The 19,635-nt window shown below is 34.2% G+C and overlaps 2 protein-coding genes across 2 annotated transcripts; both read left to right on the plus strand.

Moving 5' to 3' along the window:
- LOC104765166 (mini-ribonuclease 3-like) lies at window positions 289-2,369 on the plus strand. Its single transcript, XM_010488842.2, has 7 exons — window positions 289-522; window positions 736-869; window positions 1,036-1,125; window positions 1,447-1,499; window positions 1,601-1,703; window positions 1,824-1,968; window positions 2,070-2,369. The coding sequence occupies exons 1-7, from the start codon at window positions 330-332 to the stop codon at window positions 2,090-2,092; spliced, it is 741 nt and encodes a 246-aa protein (XP_010487144.1). The 5' UTR covers window positions 289-329; the 3' UTR covers window positions 2,093-2,369.
- Window positions 11,059-16,145, plus strand: LOC104765167 (beta-galactosidase 1-like). Its single transcript, XM_010488843.2, has 19 exons — window positions 11,059-11,244; window positions 11,410-11,505; window positions 11,613-11,725; window positions 11,841-11,907; window positions 12,048-12,140; window positions 12,257-12,400; window positions 12,731-12,819; window positions 12,901-13,006; window positions 13,111-13,198; window positions 13,286-13,404; window positions 13,495-13,659; window positions 13,761-13,939; window positions 14,049-14,158; window positions 14,256-14,365; window positions 14,454-14,564; window positions 14,657-14,767; window positions 14,859-15,064; window positions 15,153-15,489; window positions 15,584-16,145. Exons 1-19 carry the CDS (start codon window positions 11,059-11,061, stop codon window positions 15,692-15,694), a joined length of 2,541 nt encoding a protein of 846 aa, XP_010487145.1. The 3' UTR covers window positions 15,695-16,145.

A 19,635-nucleotide genomic window follows, 5' to 3' on the forward strand; every position in this document is an offset into this window, starting at 1 on the left:
TAAGTTTCACATGACTTTAATTATACTCAAATGAACTTGATTAACTAAGATGAACACAATCCTAAATTTGCAACAGCCCAACACCCACTAAATTCTATTAGTGAAAGCCCAAATTTAGCCCATCAATCACGAAAAGTTAACGGAACCGGTGGCATTTAGGGTTTAACCGAACTGGGGAGACCGGAGAAGAGAGGAGAGGCCTGCTTAAAATCTTAATGCTAACAGACGAATAATAATATGCCACGTGTCTAAATGAACCGTCACCGGCCTTATCTTTCGAACCCAAAGGAAAGCAGAAAAAAAAAAAAAAAGGAGCAAGCTTTAGAAAAATGGTGATTTTATCGGCGAGCTCCACCGTGAGAGCTGCCTTGGATACACAACCTAGGCTCCCGTACAATCCTAATGCGCCGCGGAAAGTGAAGAAGAACCCTAACAGTGATTCTTTCTTACCGCCGCCGTTACCTGCGTCTCCAGTAATCAGCATCTCCGTCGCCGATTTGCTCAAGCGTCCCCCTAGTAAAGGTAGAAGCTTTAACTCAGAATTGAATCAGTTGCGATGTTTAGTTTTAAATTCTGTTATGTAGTAGTATTATACATTTGATAAACCAAACTTTCTAATCAAAAGCTCTCTATTCAAGTTTGTTTTTGTGGTAATGGATTGTAAAAAACTTGTCTAATTTCCAAATTCGTGGCTCTATCAGAGAGGGTTTGCTAAAATTTTGTTTCTTTATGTAGAGTTACAACCTGTTGACGTTGATGATACTTATATGGGATATGAGACATGGTCTCCAAGTCCACCAAAGTTGGAGAAACCAAGATCAGTCTTCAATGCTGCTTCATTAGCTTTTATAGGCGATTCCATTTACGAGGTTAGGACACTGTAAGATTTGTTTTTCCATATGCTTTTTTAGGCAGGATTTGTGTTGTTAGCTTGTCAATATATGCAATGCAGATCCCCCGTTACTGTTTTACACTCTTTTCTCCAAATCTTAACTTCTCCCATTCCATTTAACAGTTTCTCTCATGGTTGTGCAGCTTTATGCTCGTAGGCATTTTCTTTTCCCTCCGCTTAGTATTGAAGACTATAACGACCGTGTTAGAGCAGTGGTGCGCGCTGAAGCGCAGGTTCTTTTTTTAATCTCTTCTGAGTTCTGACCTCCTTTGTTTTCACAAATAAGTTTGCTCCAAGCTTGTAGAAACAGAGTATTTGGTGTTTGTTCTGTTTCATGATTCTGCTACTTATTTTTATTATCTTTCGTTTGTGTTAAACACTGCTCATGTAATAGTAATACATAAGTTAGTATCAGCATTACCATCTTCATTTTGTTTGTCCAAATCTGCTTACAATATTCCAACACATCAGCTTGCTGAGTAGTGTTGTTATCGCATTCTTGTTTTGAATTTGTTCTGGTTGATAACTTGTTTCTTTCTCTCTCACTCTTTCAGTATGCATTGCTGAAGAAGCTTGTTGATGATGATTTCTTAACAAAAGAAGAGAGGTTAGTTCACAAAACATAATTGCTGAAGAAGCTCGTGATTGAGCTGAGTTACATTATTTCACTTCTCATTGGATTTAATGAAATTTTGTATTTTGCTCCAGGGATGTGCTCAGGTGGGGAAAGAATCTAGGTTCCGCTAGAACACGTACAAGAAGGCGTGCAGGTAATGCGGTTTATAACAAGGCATCATCATTGGAGACACTAGTAAGTAACCCCAAATATCTAAACTTACACTACGTTCTTCTCTGTGCTTCTAACTCTGGTTCTCCTTGTTGTCACGTGATCTGCGTGATACTAAACCCGCTTTATCTGTTCAATTTCCAGATTGGTTATCTATATCTGACAAATGGGATAAGATTAGAAAAAATAATGCAGAAGCTAGGATTCTCAAGCGATTCTTCAACTGAGATCATAATTGAAGAGGCCAAGCCTAAACCAGCAGAACCAAACTTGCCAAACTTTATACTCAGTGAGTTAAATCTATCTCCTCTATTAACTTCATTGTTCGGTGGAATTCGTAGTAAGCAATACTAGTTTATAACCATCTTCTCCTTCCTGGTTAATTTGTAGACGAGCAAGTGGTGCCACAGTAGTCACAGTAGTTATAGCAAAGGTTTTAACTCTCTCGGATCATGGGAAAGCTGAACTGAAGAATCAAAGTTTCCTTAGTAGGCGGGTTTAGCAATTACAGTGCTCACTTAACCGGAGAAGGCAGTGTTATGCGTATGTAGTACATACGTATGTATGAATGTGTTGCAAATCAAAATGCCTGCCCATTTTTGTCTAGTGTCCCAACCATGATAGTGTATTTACAACATATATATGATATTTAAACAAAAAGAAGATATATTAGCTATTAGCATTCTAGTATATGATTTTTATATCATGGTAAAAAACATTGAATCATCATTATCTTATATATAAAATTTGAATCTTTAAGCAAGTTGGAGCTACTGCAACTCGACTAATACATATTTCATATCTCAATAATGAATTGTAAACGTGACGTTCTTGATATGATCTAATCCAGCTCAGCAACCTCCTTATCCAAAGATTAAGAAAGCAATTCCAAATAAAATATCATAGTGTAGTCTATAAATTAAATAGACTATACTAGATTCGGTTGTCACTGGTGGTGACTCGAGTAGGCCCATTTTGAACAACCGGGCCCATAATCGTCCAACGAAAAATATTGTTACTGTTGCAATAGATTACAATGGACCGACCAAATCAATCAATGTGAGATTCGTATAATAAAATAAAATATCACCAATTGTCTATCTTTCCTTTTACTATGAATGGTTGTTTCAATAATATACCAAAATTAGACGCCACGAGCAAACAACACAGTTGAAAATTGTAGATCAGAATAATAGAAATATATATGGGCAAATTATTCATAAATACTAATAAATATCGAATATGTTTTTTTGGATAAGTTTGCTTAAGCAAAAACATTTGTCAAAAAACTATTAAACACAAACAAAATATCAATGTCGAAGAATTATGCATTAGTGCATTACTTTCATTTATTTTTTATCGAATATCTTAGAAGGTGGCCGCTAAAAAGATAAAAGATCGATATTGATGTGAATGGTTTGAAATTGAATATGTGGCGGTCTCATCGATAATTCATGGCTGAAGAAAAAAGAAAAAAAAAGAAGATAAAATGCATAACCTAATTTTGTAGCTCCTACCTATCCTTTACTCTTTTAGCCACCCATTTTGATGGTAACGTCGATACGGTTTTGTCCTATAAACATGCACATTATCCAGTAGATGATCATGGGTCCGTCGACAAGGTTAACATGTCATCATCATATCGTGCCACAGTTATTGCGAACCTTAACGTTTCTTGCTTACATGTCATTCTAACCCTTCTTCGTTCGTCCATCGCCATTGCGATACGATCGTATCCTATACGAGTAAATACAATTCGGATGAGACTCAAAATTTGTTTCTGCCACGTATATAATTTTTTTTTGTTTTTTTTTCATCCTTTTTTTTGTAAAAGTAATGAAAAAAACGTAAAAGGATGCCGTTCTTTGTATTCGGATGAAATATTTTGTATCCTTATAATTCCTTATGGTGGACAAAAACTTAGGTATAGCATATATCAGAGAATTGAGGATATCAAAATATGATATGTTGAGAAAATGAAGAAGAAACGAGACCTTCCATATAAGATAAGATAAGGCAATCGCTGAAAAGGAATGTAGGAGCTAGCCAAAACAATATTGTAGATATTAACTAAGCCTTCGAAATAAATGTACCCCATCAAAATATTTAGGACCCTCTACTTGTTCAATATGGATAAGTTTTCATAATGTGTCGATTTATTCAAAATTTCTCTCATTCTTTTCGACTGTGAAAGGTATCTTGATGTGACGCTTAAATTTCGAGTCTTCTAAATATCCTACAATTATATTGTATGCACTAATTAATAGAAATGATCATCAATAGTTCAACGTAACAGCAAATTTGAGTGTAGAGTGTCAATCACAGACAAAAAGTAAAAACTTTTCATATGTATTACAAAGTTGGAGTGAAATACTTTTTTTTTCCAGTGAAGAAATTGGGATTCTCAATTAGTGTACTGATTAGCTTTCAACATGCATGCATATATGCCTGTCCCTTGAGCAAAAATATATACTTGATTATTAAAGAATATTTCATCATTCATGAAATAATAATATCTTTTGCAAGTGGCATCCTATGAGTATATGAGTTCATAATGCAGACAGAACACTGTGTGATTCAATTGAACTGACAGATGAAGATAGTAGTACTTTATTAGATTTTTAGACTGGAATTTCCCCTTGTTATTGACTCATTAGTGGCAAAATAATTTCATTCACGTTAATGATCATATGATACGTTGACTTATGGAATGTAAAACTAAAAAGAAATAGAAACCTCCCAGGTCATGGATCCTTAGTGACTCTTGTGAATTATGGCATTAGTCTAATTTTACTTTACGTACTCTAGGTATTTCATAGATGATTTAACGTACCATAGTTTTTCAAATAAATTTCTTGGTAAATTTCTACGTTCTTGTTGTTGTGTCTTAAGAATATAATTTTTATTTGGATCGGATAGAGGTGAAAGGTATACGATTTTTCTCTAATGAAGCTAGCGCCTTGGTATTTATGCTTGATTCAAAACCATCATTTGCGTCTAACTATATTTTGTTCGGATCACATCAGTCCACGGATCAGAAGTGCTGTGTTGATGAAATTAGGATGAGCTGGCAAAAAAAAAAAACAGGTTTGCAGGTGTAATAAATTCGTAAAAAACGTTGTCAAAGTATAACCTCGTGGAATTACATTTTTTAAAAAAAAAACGAATACTATGGCATTTTTATGGTTGACTTTAGTAATAAAGATTTTTTAATAACAGCTCGGATCTAAATCTACACTTAAACAGAGAAGTACAGTACAGAAACATGGACCTTTCACGTTAGCTTCTCTTTCTTGAGCTGATATTATTCTCTTGTTGTTCTCCATAATCAATCTGATGATTCTAATCAAACAAAATTCAATTTCTCTGATTAGATTATAGTTATATACCAACCCGTACAGATTTTCCTAGACGGCCGTAAGATCCGGAACAAGAAGAAATTAAAGTCAAAACTGATGCAGTGAACTAACTTTTATGTTATCGTCAAGCGCGGCGCGTGCATGATAAAAATACGTGAGTGGGAAAGGAATAAACCCAAAAAAAAAGAACAAAAGGAAGAAGAGAAAAAGCGCAAAAACTCGGAACGCGTAAACTGTGTTGTTGTCGTCGTAGTTAACGGGTTTGGTTTTGTGGATGGTTCATTTTATTTTCTCTACTATTTTTCAATTTTGGTCCTCGTTTCATTTTCCCTTTTTAATTACCTCAGTCTCACGCAGCTCAAAGTGACCAAACAAACAAATTTAAACATTAAAGATAAAGAAGAAGTACCGGCTGTGGTGGATCATAGAAGATCTAAGAGCATTATACGGATCTAAAATAACATCACGAAATTCAGATCGATGCAGTTGGCTTGTAAGTTGTATATTTTGACCAGTATAATATGGATTTGAAAAAAGTTAACCATAACGTTTATTCGAGAGTTTTCTACAACAGATTGAATCTCATTTTTTTAAATCCATTACCTGAACGAGTGTTTAGAGTCAATAAAAAACTGCGTTATTAAGTATTTCGTTGTAGTTGTTAGATGGTAGATAGTAGGATGGCCGATGTGAATATAGAAAATTATAACATATAACAGATAATCACGACAAAAATAAATATACATGTGATGGTATGGTTTATTTACATTTTATTGTTAGTGTTTTTTTTTTCTTTTGACGTGGCTATTGGCTAGCTCTTTGCCATATATCGATATATATGAATACGTGCACGGTGCATCTTTATTTAGCTTGACTACTACGTACTTGTTCATAACTCGAATAATTGTTTCAATATATATACCTGACGACGACAAAGCATGGTTTTTATTTGATGTAATCGATTGCGATTTAACTTTAATGATGCTTTACAAACACGATATCGCCCTTTTTCGACACCTTATCTCTTCCACTATAACAATTATTGTGTATGTTTGCGTGTTTTGATGACTGAGTATATTATACTAGTACTTGTATGAAATTATCAATTAATATAACTTTTAAAGTTCCCTCCTTTCATTTATATGAATACGACATATATCAACGAAATTTATGAAATTTGTAGACACAACCAGCCATATAGAGTACGCAACGTCGAATCTCGATAACTCTGATGGTCACACACACACACTCACAGCTATTGATAATTAATAATTGAACAAATCATATGATCACAAATCGTCTTAATTAAATTTGGCCATGTAACAAATTGTTCAATATCACAATACTTTAATAAAAAAATTATATATCATGATAAAACGAAACGAAGTTTATAGTTATAATTAAAGTCTTAAATGCGTATAGTTTTAGGTAGAGAAGTCGAAGACAATTTAATTTTTCAAAAGTTTGCATGTGTTCAGTGGTTGAGATAACGATTGGTTTTTTTTATCTAACGAACAATTTGCTGGCTAACCCAAAATAGCTCAGTCACTAGTAAAGTTGGACGTATCCGTAGCGGAAACTGAAGTGAATTATTTGTATGTAAGTTATTTTTTTCTTTTTTACTTTTGCAAAGTGTTAAAATGTAAGGTTCACTATGATAGATTTGATGAGAGTAAGAACACAAAAGTGTTTCGGAAGAAATAATATTAGACTCTCGTAATTATAATTGTATAATATACATTCTCTTATAGAGATGAGTTTCCTAAACTGAGATAAGAATAAATGTAAACTAAATATTTATACATTCGTGAATATACTAAACTTCCTAAACCAATATTAACATTTATCTAATATCTTCTAGAAAAATATCTTCATGATTTCCATTTTCGGGTTTATCATCTCGACCATCAATCTCGGTCGATCTCCGGTTCACCATCTCCCAATACCCCCGGCAAGCTCATACGTGGTAACACGGGTGAGATTGGACAAATCTTCAAAATAACGGCTTTATACTCGGCCGTCGGGTCATCATCGACGTTTATACCCGATCGTAAGGTTCAATGCGGCTACAATACCCAGTCGTTAGGTCATCGACATTTATACCCGATCGTAGGGTCATCAACGACGTTTATACTCGGCCATAGAGTCATCAATGGCGTTTATACTCGGTCGTAGAGTCATCAATTACATTTATACCCAGCCATTGAGTCAATTCCTTCGGTTGTGCTCGATTAAGCAAGAAACCCATAATTAGGATAAACTTGATCAAACATCTTCACCATCAATCTTCAACACCATGGATACACGTGATTAGCCGTTATCGGCTTAAGCATCATCATCATAGAACAAATATGTTTATATCCACCAAGAGAGAAAAACACGTCTCCCTCTTTCTTTTTTTTTTTTTTTGTTTAAGCTTAAATAAGAAGCAAACAACAATTTTTTTTTTCTTCTCAAAGATAAACGATAGAAAATAGATAGAACATTATAAAAGCGGAAACAAACAAAACCTTAACCCATAGGAATAGAGATCCACAGGGTCGTCTGCTCTGATACCATGATAGATTTGATAAGAGTAAGAACACAAAGGTGTTTAGGAAGAATTAATATTAAACTCTCATAATTATAATTGTACAATATACATTTTCTTATAGAGATGAGTTTCCTAAACTGAGATAAGAATAAATGTGAACTAAATATTTATATATTCGCGAATATACTAAACTTCCTAAACCAATATTAACATTTATCTAATATTTTCTAGAAAAATATCTTCGTGATTTCTATTTTTGAATTTATCAACTCGACCGTCGATCTCGGTCGATCTCCCGTTCACCATCTTCCAATACACTAATACTTATTTCTTTCAAGCAGACAAAGAAAAGGTTAAACGTTGTGATGTGTAGTGTAGTAAAAGAAAAAAAACTCCATTTTGTCGTCATTTTATTGTCTTGTAAAATGTCTTTAGAATTTGTGGTGGCTAAACTTAACCCGTGACATGACTTTGTAAATTATTGGGCCATTACAACGTGGTGGAGAAGCGCGTCAAAAAAAACACGTAGCATTAAAAAACAAGAAAGTATGGAGCTAACGGAGGAATGGAGAATTGGGGTGTGTTTTTAATCTCGTACCCAATTTAGCCAAACCAAAACAAAATATCTGATTTTAAGAACTTAATTCCATGTTTATTTTCCATCAATCTATATTAACATTTTTAAAGTACATTTTTATATTATGCCTTTTTATTTTTACATAATTATTTTTTTTACCTTTTACTTTTACTAAATTTTTTTTTACAATATTAACCCATAAACAATTTCCAAAACTAACACTATAGAGAACTTCATTTAATAAAACTTCTTAAATCGACCAACATTTATTATATTTCTTGCCATAAAATCTAGACAACATCTACACGTTTTGCTTTTTCCAAAAATTACTGTACCCATTAAAGTTTTATTCTCGTAAAATAACCAAAACTATTTTTAGAGATAGTGTAATCTCTCAAATTTAAACGATACAACTGATTTTTCATAACAAAAAATTGCAATTCCCATAATAATTATAACATTAATAAAGTTACTACAAACGCAAAACGCAATTTTATGTTGATTAGGTAACAAATATTCTCAAACAGCAAAAATAGAAAATCAGTTAAATTCTCTTTTATTGCTCTATATCGCTCATCAAGCAAGTTTGCATATATAAATATGTGTCTAGAACGAGACAAAACACCCCACAACCAAAACTCACAATCGCATATCTATACAACTTGAGGAAAATGGCTGCAACATCAGCAGGTTAAAATATTTTGGATAGTTATTTTATATGTTTTAGTGTTTCCTTTTGATTTTAATAAGTTTAAAGTTTGGTTTTTACTTTTATTCAATTTTATAACACTCCGATTGCGTATATATGTATAATTGGGCAGATTTAACACACAATATACGGATGTTCATCTTAACACAATATACATATTAACCAAATTTATATAAGATATTCAATATACATATTTAACCGTGGTACACGGCGGGTTAAATTTGCTAATATCATCCTTTTGTTTTGACAGAGGAGCATTGAGATCTCGGTTGTAAATGTAATTTTATTCATTAAGTTATTAAACATAAGTGAAGTTTTCTTATATCATTTTTTTAATTGAATCATGGTGCACCTCACTGCAACAACCTTACAAAGTCAATAAAGAAGGATGGAGGAGTAAGAAGTGTATTAAATTCTTACTGGTTTATTAAAAAAAATTGTACTAAAACATGGTCAAAAGTTATTACATTGATGCTTCTATGCTATATTTTCCTTTCAAATTTCAATGGGATCTAGAAAGTCTTTCTCTGTTTTGAATTTTTTTTTCAGTCGGCGTTTTTACAATAATTATTTCCATATGTTTATATACTCTTTATGTTAAAAAAAATTGTACATATCAACTGTTTTGCAGTTTTTAATTGATTTTTTGTTTTATGGTTTTTAGTTTTTATTTTTGATGTAGATTATAGTTCTTGCAAAATAATCTTGAATGGTATTTGTTTAGTTTTTGGTTTTTATCAATAATTCTTCTAAAAAAATATTTGAAGTCTTTTTACTTTATTTTTTCCTTTTGTTTTGTGTTTAAGAATTGACTAAAATAATGATAATAATTGTTTTATAAAATGTCACATTAAAAATGTTGAAAATCCCCATATAATTTGGTTTATTTTTATTTTTTGAGGAATTACAAAAAAAAAAACAATTCTCATTAATTATCATAAACTATATATATTGCCATGAAAAATTATAAACTATAAAAATATGCTAATTTGGTAAAACAATTAACATCATTAAACTTGATAAAAAAACTTATTTTGATTTTGGTGGACAGGTTGGCGTTAGTCCATATAGGGAGTTAAGTGGATTTTGTTTTTTTTAAATACTTTTAGATGTGTACCAGGGGATAAATATACCACGAGATAAAACCTTGCAAACACTACAAAAATCATATACTTTGAATACTTATACCAAATACCTGTAAAATTTTATATTTTAAAAATCGTTCTCTGGTACACCGAGTAAATCCAATAAATATTCATAACTATACAATCTAAAAATTAATAAAACAATAATAAAATAAAAATAAATATAACATAAATTTAAAATTTTTTAAATTAAAAATTTTGTCCCTAGGTGTACCACGGGTTAAATCCTAGTAAAAATGAAAACTCAAAACCATCAGGATTATAATCTGAACTTATTTGCCATTGGAATTTATTTCAAGTGTTTAATATCAATATATAATTTGCGAAAAAAAACTCCAACTTTAAACCATACTAACTTAAGACCAAAACTCCAACTTAAACTGACCTAGAATCGATTTTATTACTCTCTGCATTCTATTTTTTTGGTTAGAATTTGGAAACCTAGTTGTAAGTAGACTAGTAAGATAATTAAATTTCATTAGAGGTTAACTTATTACCTTTTTGCTCCTACTATCAAATGTGGGACAAAACTATAATTCGTCTTTCTCTAGAAACTTACACTTTAAATTCGTCTAAATTGCTTATAATAGAAGTATAGATATATATATATACTTATGGGACATTCAAATCATAACACAAATGACCTTTTTCTACAAAACACAAATCCTGTAATAATTTTATATGAACAAATGAGCAAAAAGGCTCAAACAATGTGGGACCGAAAAAGGTCACTCAAGGTAGGTCCCATGAGATTACCCTCCATTGTTGAGTGCTTAAAAGCAGCTCCAAAGCATCTTCATTTTGGCATCCCAACCCAACCCAACCAAAAACATAAAAACAAGTTTTCTTCTTTTTGTTTTTTTAACACTCAAGAATATAATTTTCCTCCTCACAGATCTTTTCTCAGGAAGAAATATTACAGCTTTAATAAGCTAAGAAAGCTTCAATCTTTCTCTTCCACCACATCTTCTTCCTTTTATCCTCTAGCTTATTCAACTAAGGAAGAATATATAATAAAGTGGCAAAACTCAAAGTGAGTGAACCAACTTAATAGGTATGGGTTTGAAACCTAATGCCATGAAGAATGTGGCTATGGCGGCAGTTTCTGCTCTGTTTCTTCTAGGGTTTCTTGTTTGTTCTGTTTCTGGCTCTGTTTCCTATGATAGCAGAGCCATTACCATCAATGGCAAAAGAAGAATCCTTATCTCTGGATCTATTCATTACCCAAGAAGTACTCCTGAGGTTTGTTTTACTTCATTCTTTCATTATCCCTCTTCTTTTGAGTTGTAATGTAGTGAAGAGTTATTCCCAAAGTTTGAAGCTTTTGGTATTCCCCCATTGTCTTCTTTATTTGAGTATGTTCAAAATCTAGGGTTTTGTTTCTTATCTGTGGATGTCTGTGTGTAGATGTGGCCAGATCTAATTCGGAAAGCAAAAGAAGGAGGCTTAGATGTGATTCAGACTTATGTCTTCTGGAATGGGCATGAGCCATCTCCCGGAAAAGTAAGAAAATAATCTTATTTCTCGATTTGTCGGATTTTTGTGTGTGTGTGAACAGAGTACTGATTCATTGGATTCCACTTTTATGTTTTTTTTGGCTTCATCTGCAGTATTATTTCGAGGGCAACTATGATTTGGTTAAGTTTGTCAAGTTGGTCAAACAATCTGGTCTCTATCTTCATCTAAGGATTGGTCCTTATGTCTGCGCAGAATGGAACTTCGGGTAACTATAAGCTTAATTTCGTGTACCTTAAACCTAAAAATGGAAAGTTTAAAAGGTGAATTTTTTTTCCCAGAGATTCTAATATGATTGGTTTGTTTCTGTTTTAATCTCTCAGTGGATTCCCTGTTTGGCTTAAGTACATTCCAGGGATTAGCTTCAGAACAGATAACGGTCCTTTCAAGGTTAGACATGTTTTTAAAGACTAATCTATCTTCAATTTGAAGTTATTAAACTTCACACTTGTTCATTGACCATTGTTTGACTCCTGGGATGATAACTTTACTAATAAGCATTGATTGTTTTTTTTTTCTTCCATTTGAAGGCTCAAATGCAAAGCTTCACCACAAAGATTGTTAACATGATGAAAGCTGAGAGGCTTTTTGAATCTCAAGGCGGTCCTATAATCCTCTCTCAGGTAAATATCCTTGAAAGTGAATTGTGTGTGTTTTTAATAACAATCCTACAATAGAGTGACAGTGAGACTCAGTAGACTGACTTCTTGTCTGTATCTAATGGAATGTTATGTGACAGATTGAAAATGAATATGGACCAATGGAGTACGAGCTTGGTGCACCGGGACGCTCTTACACCAACTGGGCAGCTAAGATGGCGGTGGGGCTTGGCACTGGTGTCCCTTGGGTCATGTGCAAACAAGACGATGCTCCTGACCCCATTGTGAGTTCTTTTGTCTAGTCTTTGTGACATCTTTTCTTCATTAGCTGTATTCTCTTGTCTCTCTTCATTCTCTCTGTTAGAAATCAATTTATTAAATATTAGGATTCATTTAAACTGCACATGTGTTGGTGTTACTTCTTTTCATGATCTTTTTTTGTTTGATTATCTTACTTGCTTCTGTCTCTAATATTAATATTTAATCATATTAGAAATTCTTTGTTGTCTTGTGTTGTGCTGAGGTCAACGACAAGCCATGTGGATCATTCATTTATCAGTTTCTTTCTTTGAATATTTGTTACCTTACTGAATCTACGGTTTGGTCTCTGCTAGATCAACGCTTGCAATGGCTTTTACTGCGATTACTTCTCCCCAAACAAGGCTTACAAGCCCAAAATGTGGACCGAAGCCTGGACTGGATGGTAAGCAGAAACTCAAAGTGAATCTCTGCTTCTGTTATTGTTTCTCAGTGATCTCAGTCTGTTTTCTCGATGTTTCAACAGGTTTACAAAGTTTGGAGGCCCAGTTCCTTACCGTCCAGCTGAAGATATGGCCTTTTCCGTTGCAAGGTTTATCCAAAAGGGTGGATCTTTCATCAACTATTATATGGTAATGCTAAAGCTGTGTTCTTTCTTTCCTACCATGTTCACAAAGTAAAAAAAAAAGGGGAATTTTGAGCTGTCTAATTCTCATACACGGTTTGTCGTGCTCAGTATCATGGTGGAACAAATTTTGGTCGTACTGCTGGTGGTCCGTTTATTGCAACCAGCTATGATTATGATGCTCCTCTCGATGAATATGGTAAGCCCGCCAAAACTCATCTGTTTATTTCCTAAAGATAAAGATGGTTTGTCTTCTTCATAATTATTGTCAATTGTTTTCAAACAGGACTTGAAAGGCAGCCTAAGTGGGGGCACTTGAAAGATTTGCATAGAGCAATAAAGCTGTGTGAGCCAGCATTAGTATCAGGAGAGCCCACAAGAATGCCCCTCGGAAACTATCAAGAGGTCTCAACTCAAAGCCTTTCATTTTTTTGGTTAGAAATGTCTTTGCTGTGGTCAACTTAAAAAACTTTTTGTACATTTGTAAATTTGCAGGCTCATGTGTACAAAGCGAAATCTGGAGCTTGTTCTGCGTTCTTAGCAAACTATAATCCAAAAGCTTACGCTAAAGTTTCTTTCGGGAGCAATCACTACAATCTACCTCCGTGGTCTATTAGTATTCTCCCAGACTGCAAAAATACAGTTTACAACACAGCCAGGGTAAAAATTATATATTAGCAAAAGATGAAATTTATCTGTTCTTCTTGGTTTTTTCCTGAGTACTGACAAGATTATACTGGTTTTGGGTACTTTGGCTGTAGGTTGGTGCTCAAACTTCTAGGATGAAAATGGTTCGGGTTCCTGTTCATGGTGGTTTATCTTGGCAAGCATACAACGAAGACCCATCAACTTACATTGATGAGTCTTTCACAATGGTCGGATTAGTGGAGCAGATCAACACTACACGTGACACTTCGGATTACCTGTGGTACATGACTGAGTAAGTATCCATAGAACTTGCAGATATGTCTCTATCAACTGGATGTGGAAGAATTCTCTGAATGCATTTTGATTTCTTCACTAATTGTCTCTTCCTTTTAATTTTTCAGTGTTAAAATTGATAACAATGAAGGATTTCTGAGGAATGGAGATCTGCCGACTCTTACTGTTCTATCAGCTGGCCATGCTATGCATGTGTTCATCAATGGCCATTTATCTGGTAATTACTTTGTCTACCAGTTTTAAGTATTGCTAAGAACAGTTTGCTGTCAACATTTTCACCTCATTTTGACATTTATTTTGTTGTCTTTATCCAGGATCTGCTTATGGTAGTTTAGACTCTCCTAAGCTAACTTTTCGGAGAGGTGTGAATCTAAGAGCTGGTTTCAACAAAATTGCGATACTAAGCATCGCTGTTGGTCTCCCGGTTAGTCATCAATTTCCGTAGCATCAATACTCTTGCATCAATCTTTTTGCCAAACACTAAGCCTGACCTATGTGTTTATACAATGCAGAATGTGGGTCCACATTTTGAGACATGGAATGCTGGAGTTTTAGGTCCAGTTTCATTAAACGGTCTCAATGGGGGACGGAGAGATCTATCATGGCAGAAATGGACGTATAAGGTACAGAGACAAATATTACAACACATTTTTCACCAATAATATATGATTGCGTCATTCTACTGATTATCCAATTTTATACTTGCATTTTTCAGGTTGGTCTAAAAGGAGAGAGTTTGAGTCTTCATTCACTTAGTGGGAGCTCATCGGTTGAGTGGGCAGAAGGTGCATTTGTTGCACAGAAGCAACCACTTACTTGGTACAAGGTAAGCTTCTCCATATTCTAAAATTGATATGGAGTTTATCTCGGTAAAACAATTTTTGCCATGCTTGACATATCTTTATGGCTTGCTTCAGACAACATTCTCTGCTCCAGCTGGAGATTCGCCGTTGGCTGTAGACATGGGAAGCATGGGAAAAGGTCAAATATGGATAAATGGGCAGAGCTTGGGACGTCACTGGCCTGCATATAAAGCAGTTGGTTCTTGCAGCGAGTGTTCTTATGCTGGAACATTCAATGAAGACAAGTGCTTAAGAAACTGTGGAGAGGCTTCTCAAAGATGGTAAAAACGCTGCTAAAAATACCATCCTCTGAAGATGCGATTAATGAAGTTTTTTGGGTATCTGACTTTGTGTTATGCTTGATTATAGGTACCATGTTCCACGGTCGTGGCTGAAACCAAGTGGCAATCTATTGGTTGTCTTTGAAGAATGGGGAGGAGACCCAAATGGAATCTCGTTGGTCAGAAGAGAAGTGGATACTGTCTGTGCAGATATCTATGAATGGCAATCAACCCTTGTGAATTACCAACTGCATGCTTCTGGAAAAGTTAATAAACCATTGCACCCGAAAGTGCATTTACAATGTGGGGCTGGACAAAAGATCACCACCGTGAAGTTTGCTAGCTTTGGCACACCTGAAGGGACTTGTGGTAGTTACCGTCAAGGAAGCTGTCACGCCCATCACTCATATGATGCTTTCAACAGAGTAAGTTAGAGAAAAAGCATGGATCTTTCTTCTTTTTTTCTGTTTTTGAGTCTTGAATATGTTTCTGAAAGCGAGTTTGTTATTTCTCTTGCAGCTTTGTGTTGGGCAGAACTGGTGTTCTGTAACTGTAGCACCGGCAATGTTTGGTGGAGATCCTTGTCCAAACGTAATGAAGAAGCTCGCGGTGGAAGCCGTTTGTGCTTAAGTGGAAAGCAGACGCAGCAGCAATCAAAAAGACTGTAAAGCTTTGGCATGTCTTACAGGTTTCTGATTTTATTAGTATGTTCTCTATGAAGACGACAACAAAACAAGTTAGTAAATTTTTATTTAATCGCGGTGGAAGTTGTACAAAGGGACGCAACACGCCGTTCAACAATTTGCAGAGATGTGATTTATATGTAAATAAGCTTGGGAAGGGGTTTGTAATTGTAACCCAAGAAAGAAGAAGAAGAAGAAGAAGCACACTGTGACTGGGAGAATCTGATGAGTCCATGTGTAGTTCTTTTAATATGAGCAAAAACTAGGAGTAGTTTATTCTCCAAGTTTTTGCTTTGAACGTGTACGTTGTTGTTGTAGTCTGTCATCGATACTCATTAGAGGAGACATTATCTGCAATTATCTCATTGCTTTTATCTATGAAATGTTTTTGCTTAATCTGCAACTATCTCACAGGATAAGCAAGCTATAATTTCTTTTTTCACGTTATTGTATTTTAGATTTTGTTTTTTTTTTAAAACCATAAGAAAAGGAAATAAAATGTATTTCCTCCAAAAGAAAATTTAAAAAGATGTCAAAAAAGGAAATAGTTACAAAGAATGGAAATAGTAAAAAAAAAAGGGAAAACCTAAAACTAAGATATGGCCTATGCTCTGAAGCCCATCATAACGGTGAGTCGGTGACTAAGAGGTATCGTCTATATAAGAAGGTCGCGATGTCATCTTCAATTCTCTTCTTTAAAACTTATACAAAATTCAATGTTCTGCAAATTTGTTGGAGAGTAAATGCAGAGCCGTGGCTATGTACAAAAAAAAAAACATATATAGAAAATTACATTATGTTTGTTAATTTCATTAGCAGAGCTTCCGGCCTTATTTTTATAAGAATTTTAAGACCTTAATTTCTTATGTTTGTTAATTACATTATGGCTAAATAGAAAATTTTATATATATTACAGAAGAAAAAAAGAGAATCACACCATTGTTTAAACTTTTCACTTCATATTTTTGCCATGTTTTACCTTTTTTTTCTTCTTCTTCAGTTAAAATAACAGAAAAGACTAAATATTTTTCAAGTTTGGTTTCTAAATGCAGTTTGTAAATTTCATGGTTTTGGTCTGTTTTGATACTTTTTGTTTTGAATTAAGGCCTTTTTTTTTAGTATTGCTTCTGGTCCATGTAACTCTTGGCACGGCTCTGAGTAAAAGTCCTTTTGATAAGGCTTCTTTAATGGGTTTATCTAATAAAGGAAAGCTCAATTGTCCGATTAAAAGATATCTTGTTCAATCTAAGATCAACCTTTAAGGCTTGTTCAATGATCTATGTCCGATTAAAAGATGTGTTGTTGTAGCTGGGGCAGCAAGTTATAATTCAATACTCTAACTAAGATCAGCCTTTGCGGCTTTTACAATGATGTCTGTCTGATTAACAGATGTTGTAGCTGGGGCAGCAAGTTAAAATTCAATGTTCTGCTATAGAACAATGATGTCTTTGGCTTTGAACAATGATGTCTCTAGAAAATTCAATTATCTGCTTATATATACATCTCTCTGAGATATGACATATTCAATATTCTGCAAATTTATGGAGGATAAAATTTCTTTGCTAAGGCTTGTGTTATGGCTTTGTAAGATTGGAAAACTCAATTGTCGGTTTAAATTAATTTTTGCTGGAGCTGGGACAGTATGATAGCATTCAATATTCTCTATAGCAGAATACTTTAATCTCTGCTAAGGTCAGCCTTTATTAAGGCTTGGACAATGATGTCCTGAGAAATTCAGTTATGTGCTTAAACTATACAACTCAATATTCTGCTAATTGATGGAGAATAAAAGTACTTTTTTTTTTTGTCAAACAAGCCTTGTTTTTCATTCAAATAAAGCCTCAAAGGCAGAGTGTACAAGAGCTTCAAGCATAGCAAAGGTTACAAAAAGCATTAAAAGAGTTACAATGAACTTTAAAGGGGATACAATAGTAAAGGTTTGATAGGCCATAGAGGATCGGAGACTGAAGCAAACAAGCAACAAGCCACAAGCGATCCCATGGTGTGTCATAGACACTTCCGCGAGCAAGTCGGGGAGATTTGAAATAGTCACGATCAGCACTGATTCATGTGACGTTGATAAGCTGTCATATACCTCATAATTTGTCGGGATAATGGGACAGAGGATAGGAACAAGTCTCGAGAGGTGGAGAATCTCCGGTAATCACCGCTCCAAGGAGGCGGGATCATAATGCCGTGATTTGCCGGCCTCTTACTTTCATGAGAACTTTCCTTGGTGTTGCTGATAAGCACTTGAGCAGGTTCGATATTTGAAGGACAAATGGGAACAAGGCTGAAGAGGTTTCGGTAATCTCCACTCCGTAGGGAGGAGGTCATAATGCCGATAACCTTCCATCCATTTACATATCTAGGATCTATAGACAACCAACCAAATAGCCAAAAACTTAGATTAACAGATGTGGTACTAGGGGATTTGCAGACGAGGCAAGGTTCGAGAAAAGCAATTGCAGACCCATCTCCATGAATACGATATAGGACTTAGTCGGAGTCTTCGGCCAGTCAAGTCCCTGTATCGGTAAATCAAGGCTAATGGGCAAAGCAAAAGTTTAAAAGGCACAGACCTGAGTCGAGAAGAGGGAGAAGTTGGATTTGAAACCAACCTTATGCCGTTCTTCTCCCCACCTATACTTTCATAAAATCTACCGTTGATGTTGCGAAACGATGCTGGTGGTTTAGGACAGCTTCTAGATTCAAGCTTTGGATAAACTTTGGATTCACGGAATTCCTTTTCTGTTAGCTTCCAAGACGGCGTGATCAGGGCATGTGATAGATTGTTTACCGGGATCCATCTTCGGGCTCCGTCACTATCACGCTCGTCGGGTAAAGTTGGAGGAAAGGAATATTCAAGTAACATGAGATAGCTGGGGGAACACAAAAGCCAGAAGAGAAAACAAAGAGAAAAAATACAAGGGATTCGCGAGGTGGAGCAGCGGTCCCGACGCCGGCGAGCCGGAGCTCTACCGGCGTCGGAAGAATTGAAGAAATAACGCTTCTCGATAATCGTGCCTGGGAGGTTTTCTCTCTCTCTTTTCCTCACTTGTTTTTAGAATAAAAGTACTTTAAGAAGTCTTGTTTAATGGCTTTGAAAGATTGAAAAGCTTAATATAAAGTATGATTTTCAAGAAAAGTAATATTGAGCTAATAAGCCCTATAAAATATATATATATATATATGTTTTATATATAATGGTTTGAATGTATCTCCTAGTTATGGCCCTGTTTGTTTGATCAAGTGTTATTTTAATCTAGATGATTTATTCAGATAATCAAGTGGTTTGTTTGTTCTATTTTTCATCGTCGTTTAGATGAATCATTTAAATCTAAATGTATTTGTTTTGTTGGTTTTTATTTTTATTCAAATAATTTTATTTTTAAAAAAACCTAAAATACTTATCCTTTCATCTAATCAAAGTTTAATTATGTTTTAATTTTTCAATTTGGTTATATCAATTTTAAATATTCTTCAACTAATTAATTTCTAAATTATTATTTTTAACTTAAATTCATTTTATTCAAATAATTTATAAATTAAGATCCAAATTTGTATTTAAATAGTTTTTTTTCACAAATTTTATAGTTTTAAGAGAATAATGTTTTTTTTTTTTGGTGAGAAAATGTTTTTTTGTTTTGATGGAAAAAGAGTAAAAAAAATTTGGTTTTTACATCCTATCTTATTATTTACTTCCCTAATTCTCGAATCTCATCATACATATTAGTATATATATATATTTTTTTGGTCAACAACTTATTAGTATTTTAGTATAATATTTTTATCCCAGAAGAAAGAGAACTTTCGCCAAAGCAGCCTTCTTCTTCTCAGTCGCCGTCATATTTTCTAATCCATTATTTGGCCTAAAACAAAGCAAGA

The sequence above is a fragment of the Camelina sativa genome, chromosome 19 (genome assembly GCF_000633955.1).
Source record: "Camelina sativa cultivar DH55 chromosome 19, Cs, whole genome shotgun sequence".
In the NCBI taxonomy this organism is placed as follows: Eukaryota; Viridiplantae; Streptophyta; class Magnoliopsida; order Brassicales; family Brassicaceae; genus Camelina; species Camelina sativa.

Bases quoted from the DNA above. Each gene is read 5' to 3' on its own strand.
- LOC104765166 (XM_010488842.2), top strand. From the start codon at position 330: ATGGTGATTTTATCGGCGAGCTCCACCGTGAGAGCTGCCTTGGATACA. The intron at 870-1,035 runs GTTAGGACACTG...ATGGTTGTGCAG, and splicing joins TAGGCGATTCCATTTACGAG to CTTTATGCTCGTAGGCATTT. The intron at 1,704-1,823 runs GTAAGTAACCCC...TTCAATTTCCAG, and splicing joins CATCATCATTGGAGACACTA to ATTGGTTATCTATATCTGAC.
- LOC104765167 (XM_010488843.2), top strand. From the start codon at position 11,059: ATGGGTTTGAAACCTAATGCCATGAAGAATGTGGCTATGGCGGCAGTT. The intron at 13,660-13,760 runs GTAAAAATTATA...CTTTGGCTGTAG, and splicing joins CAGTTTACAACACAGCCAGG to GTTGGTGCTCAAACTTCTAG. The intron at 14,768-14,858 runs GTAAGCTTCTCC...GGCTTGCTTCAG, and splicing joins AACCACTTACTTGGTACAAG to ACAACATTCTCTGCTCCAGC.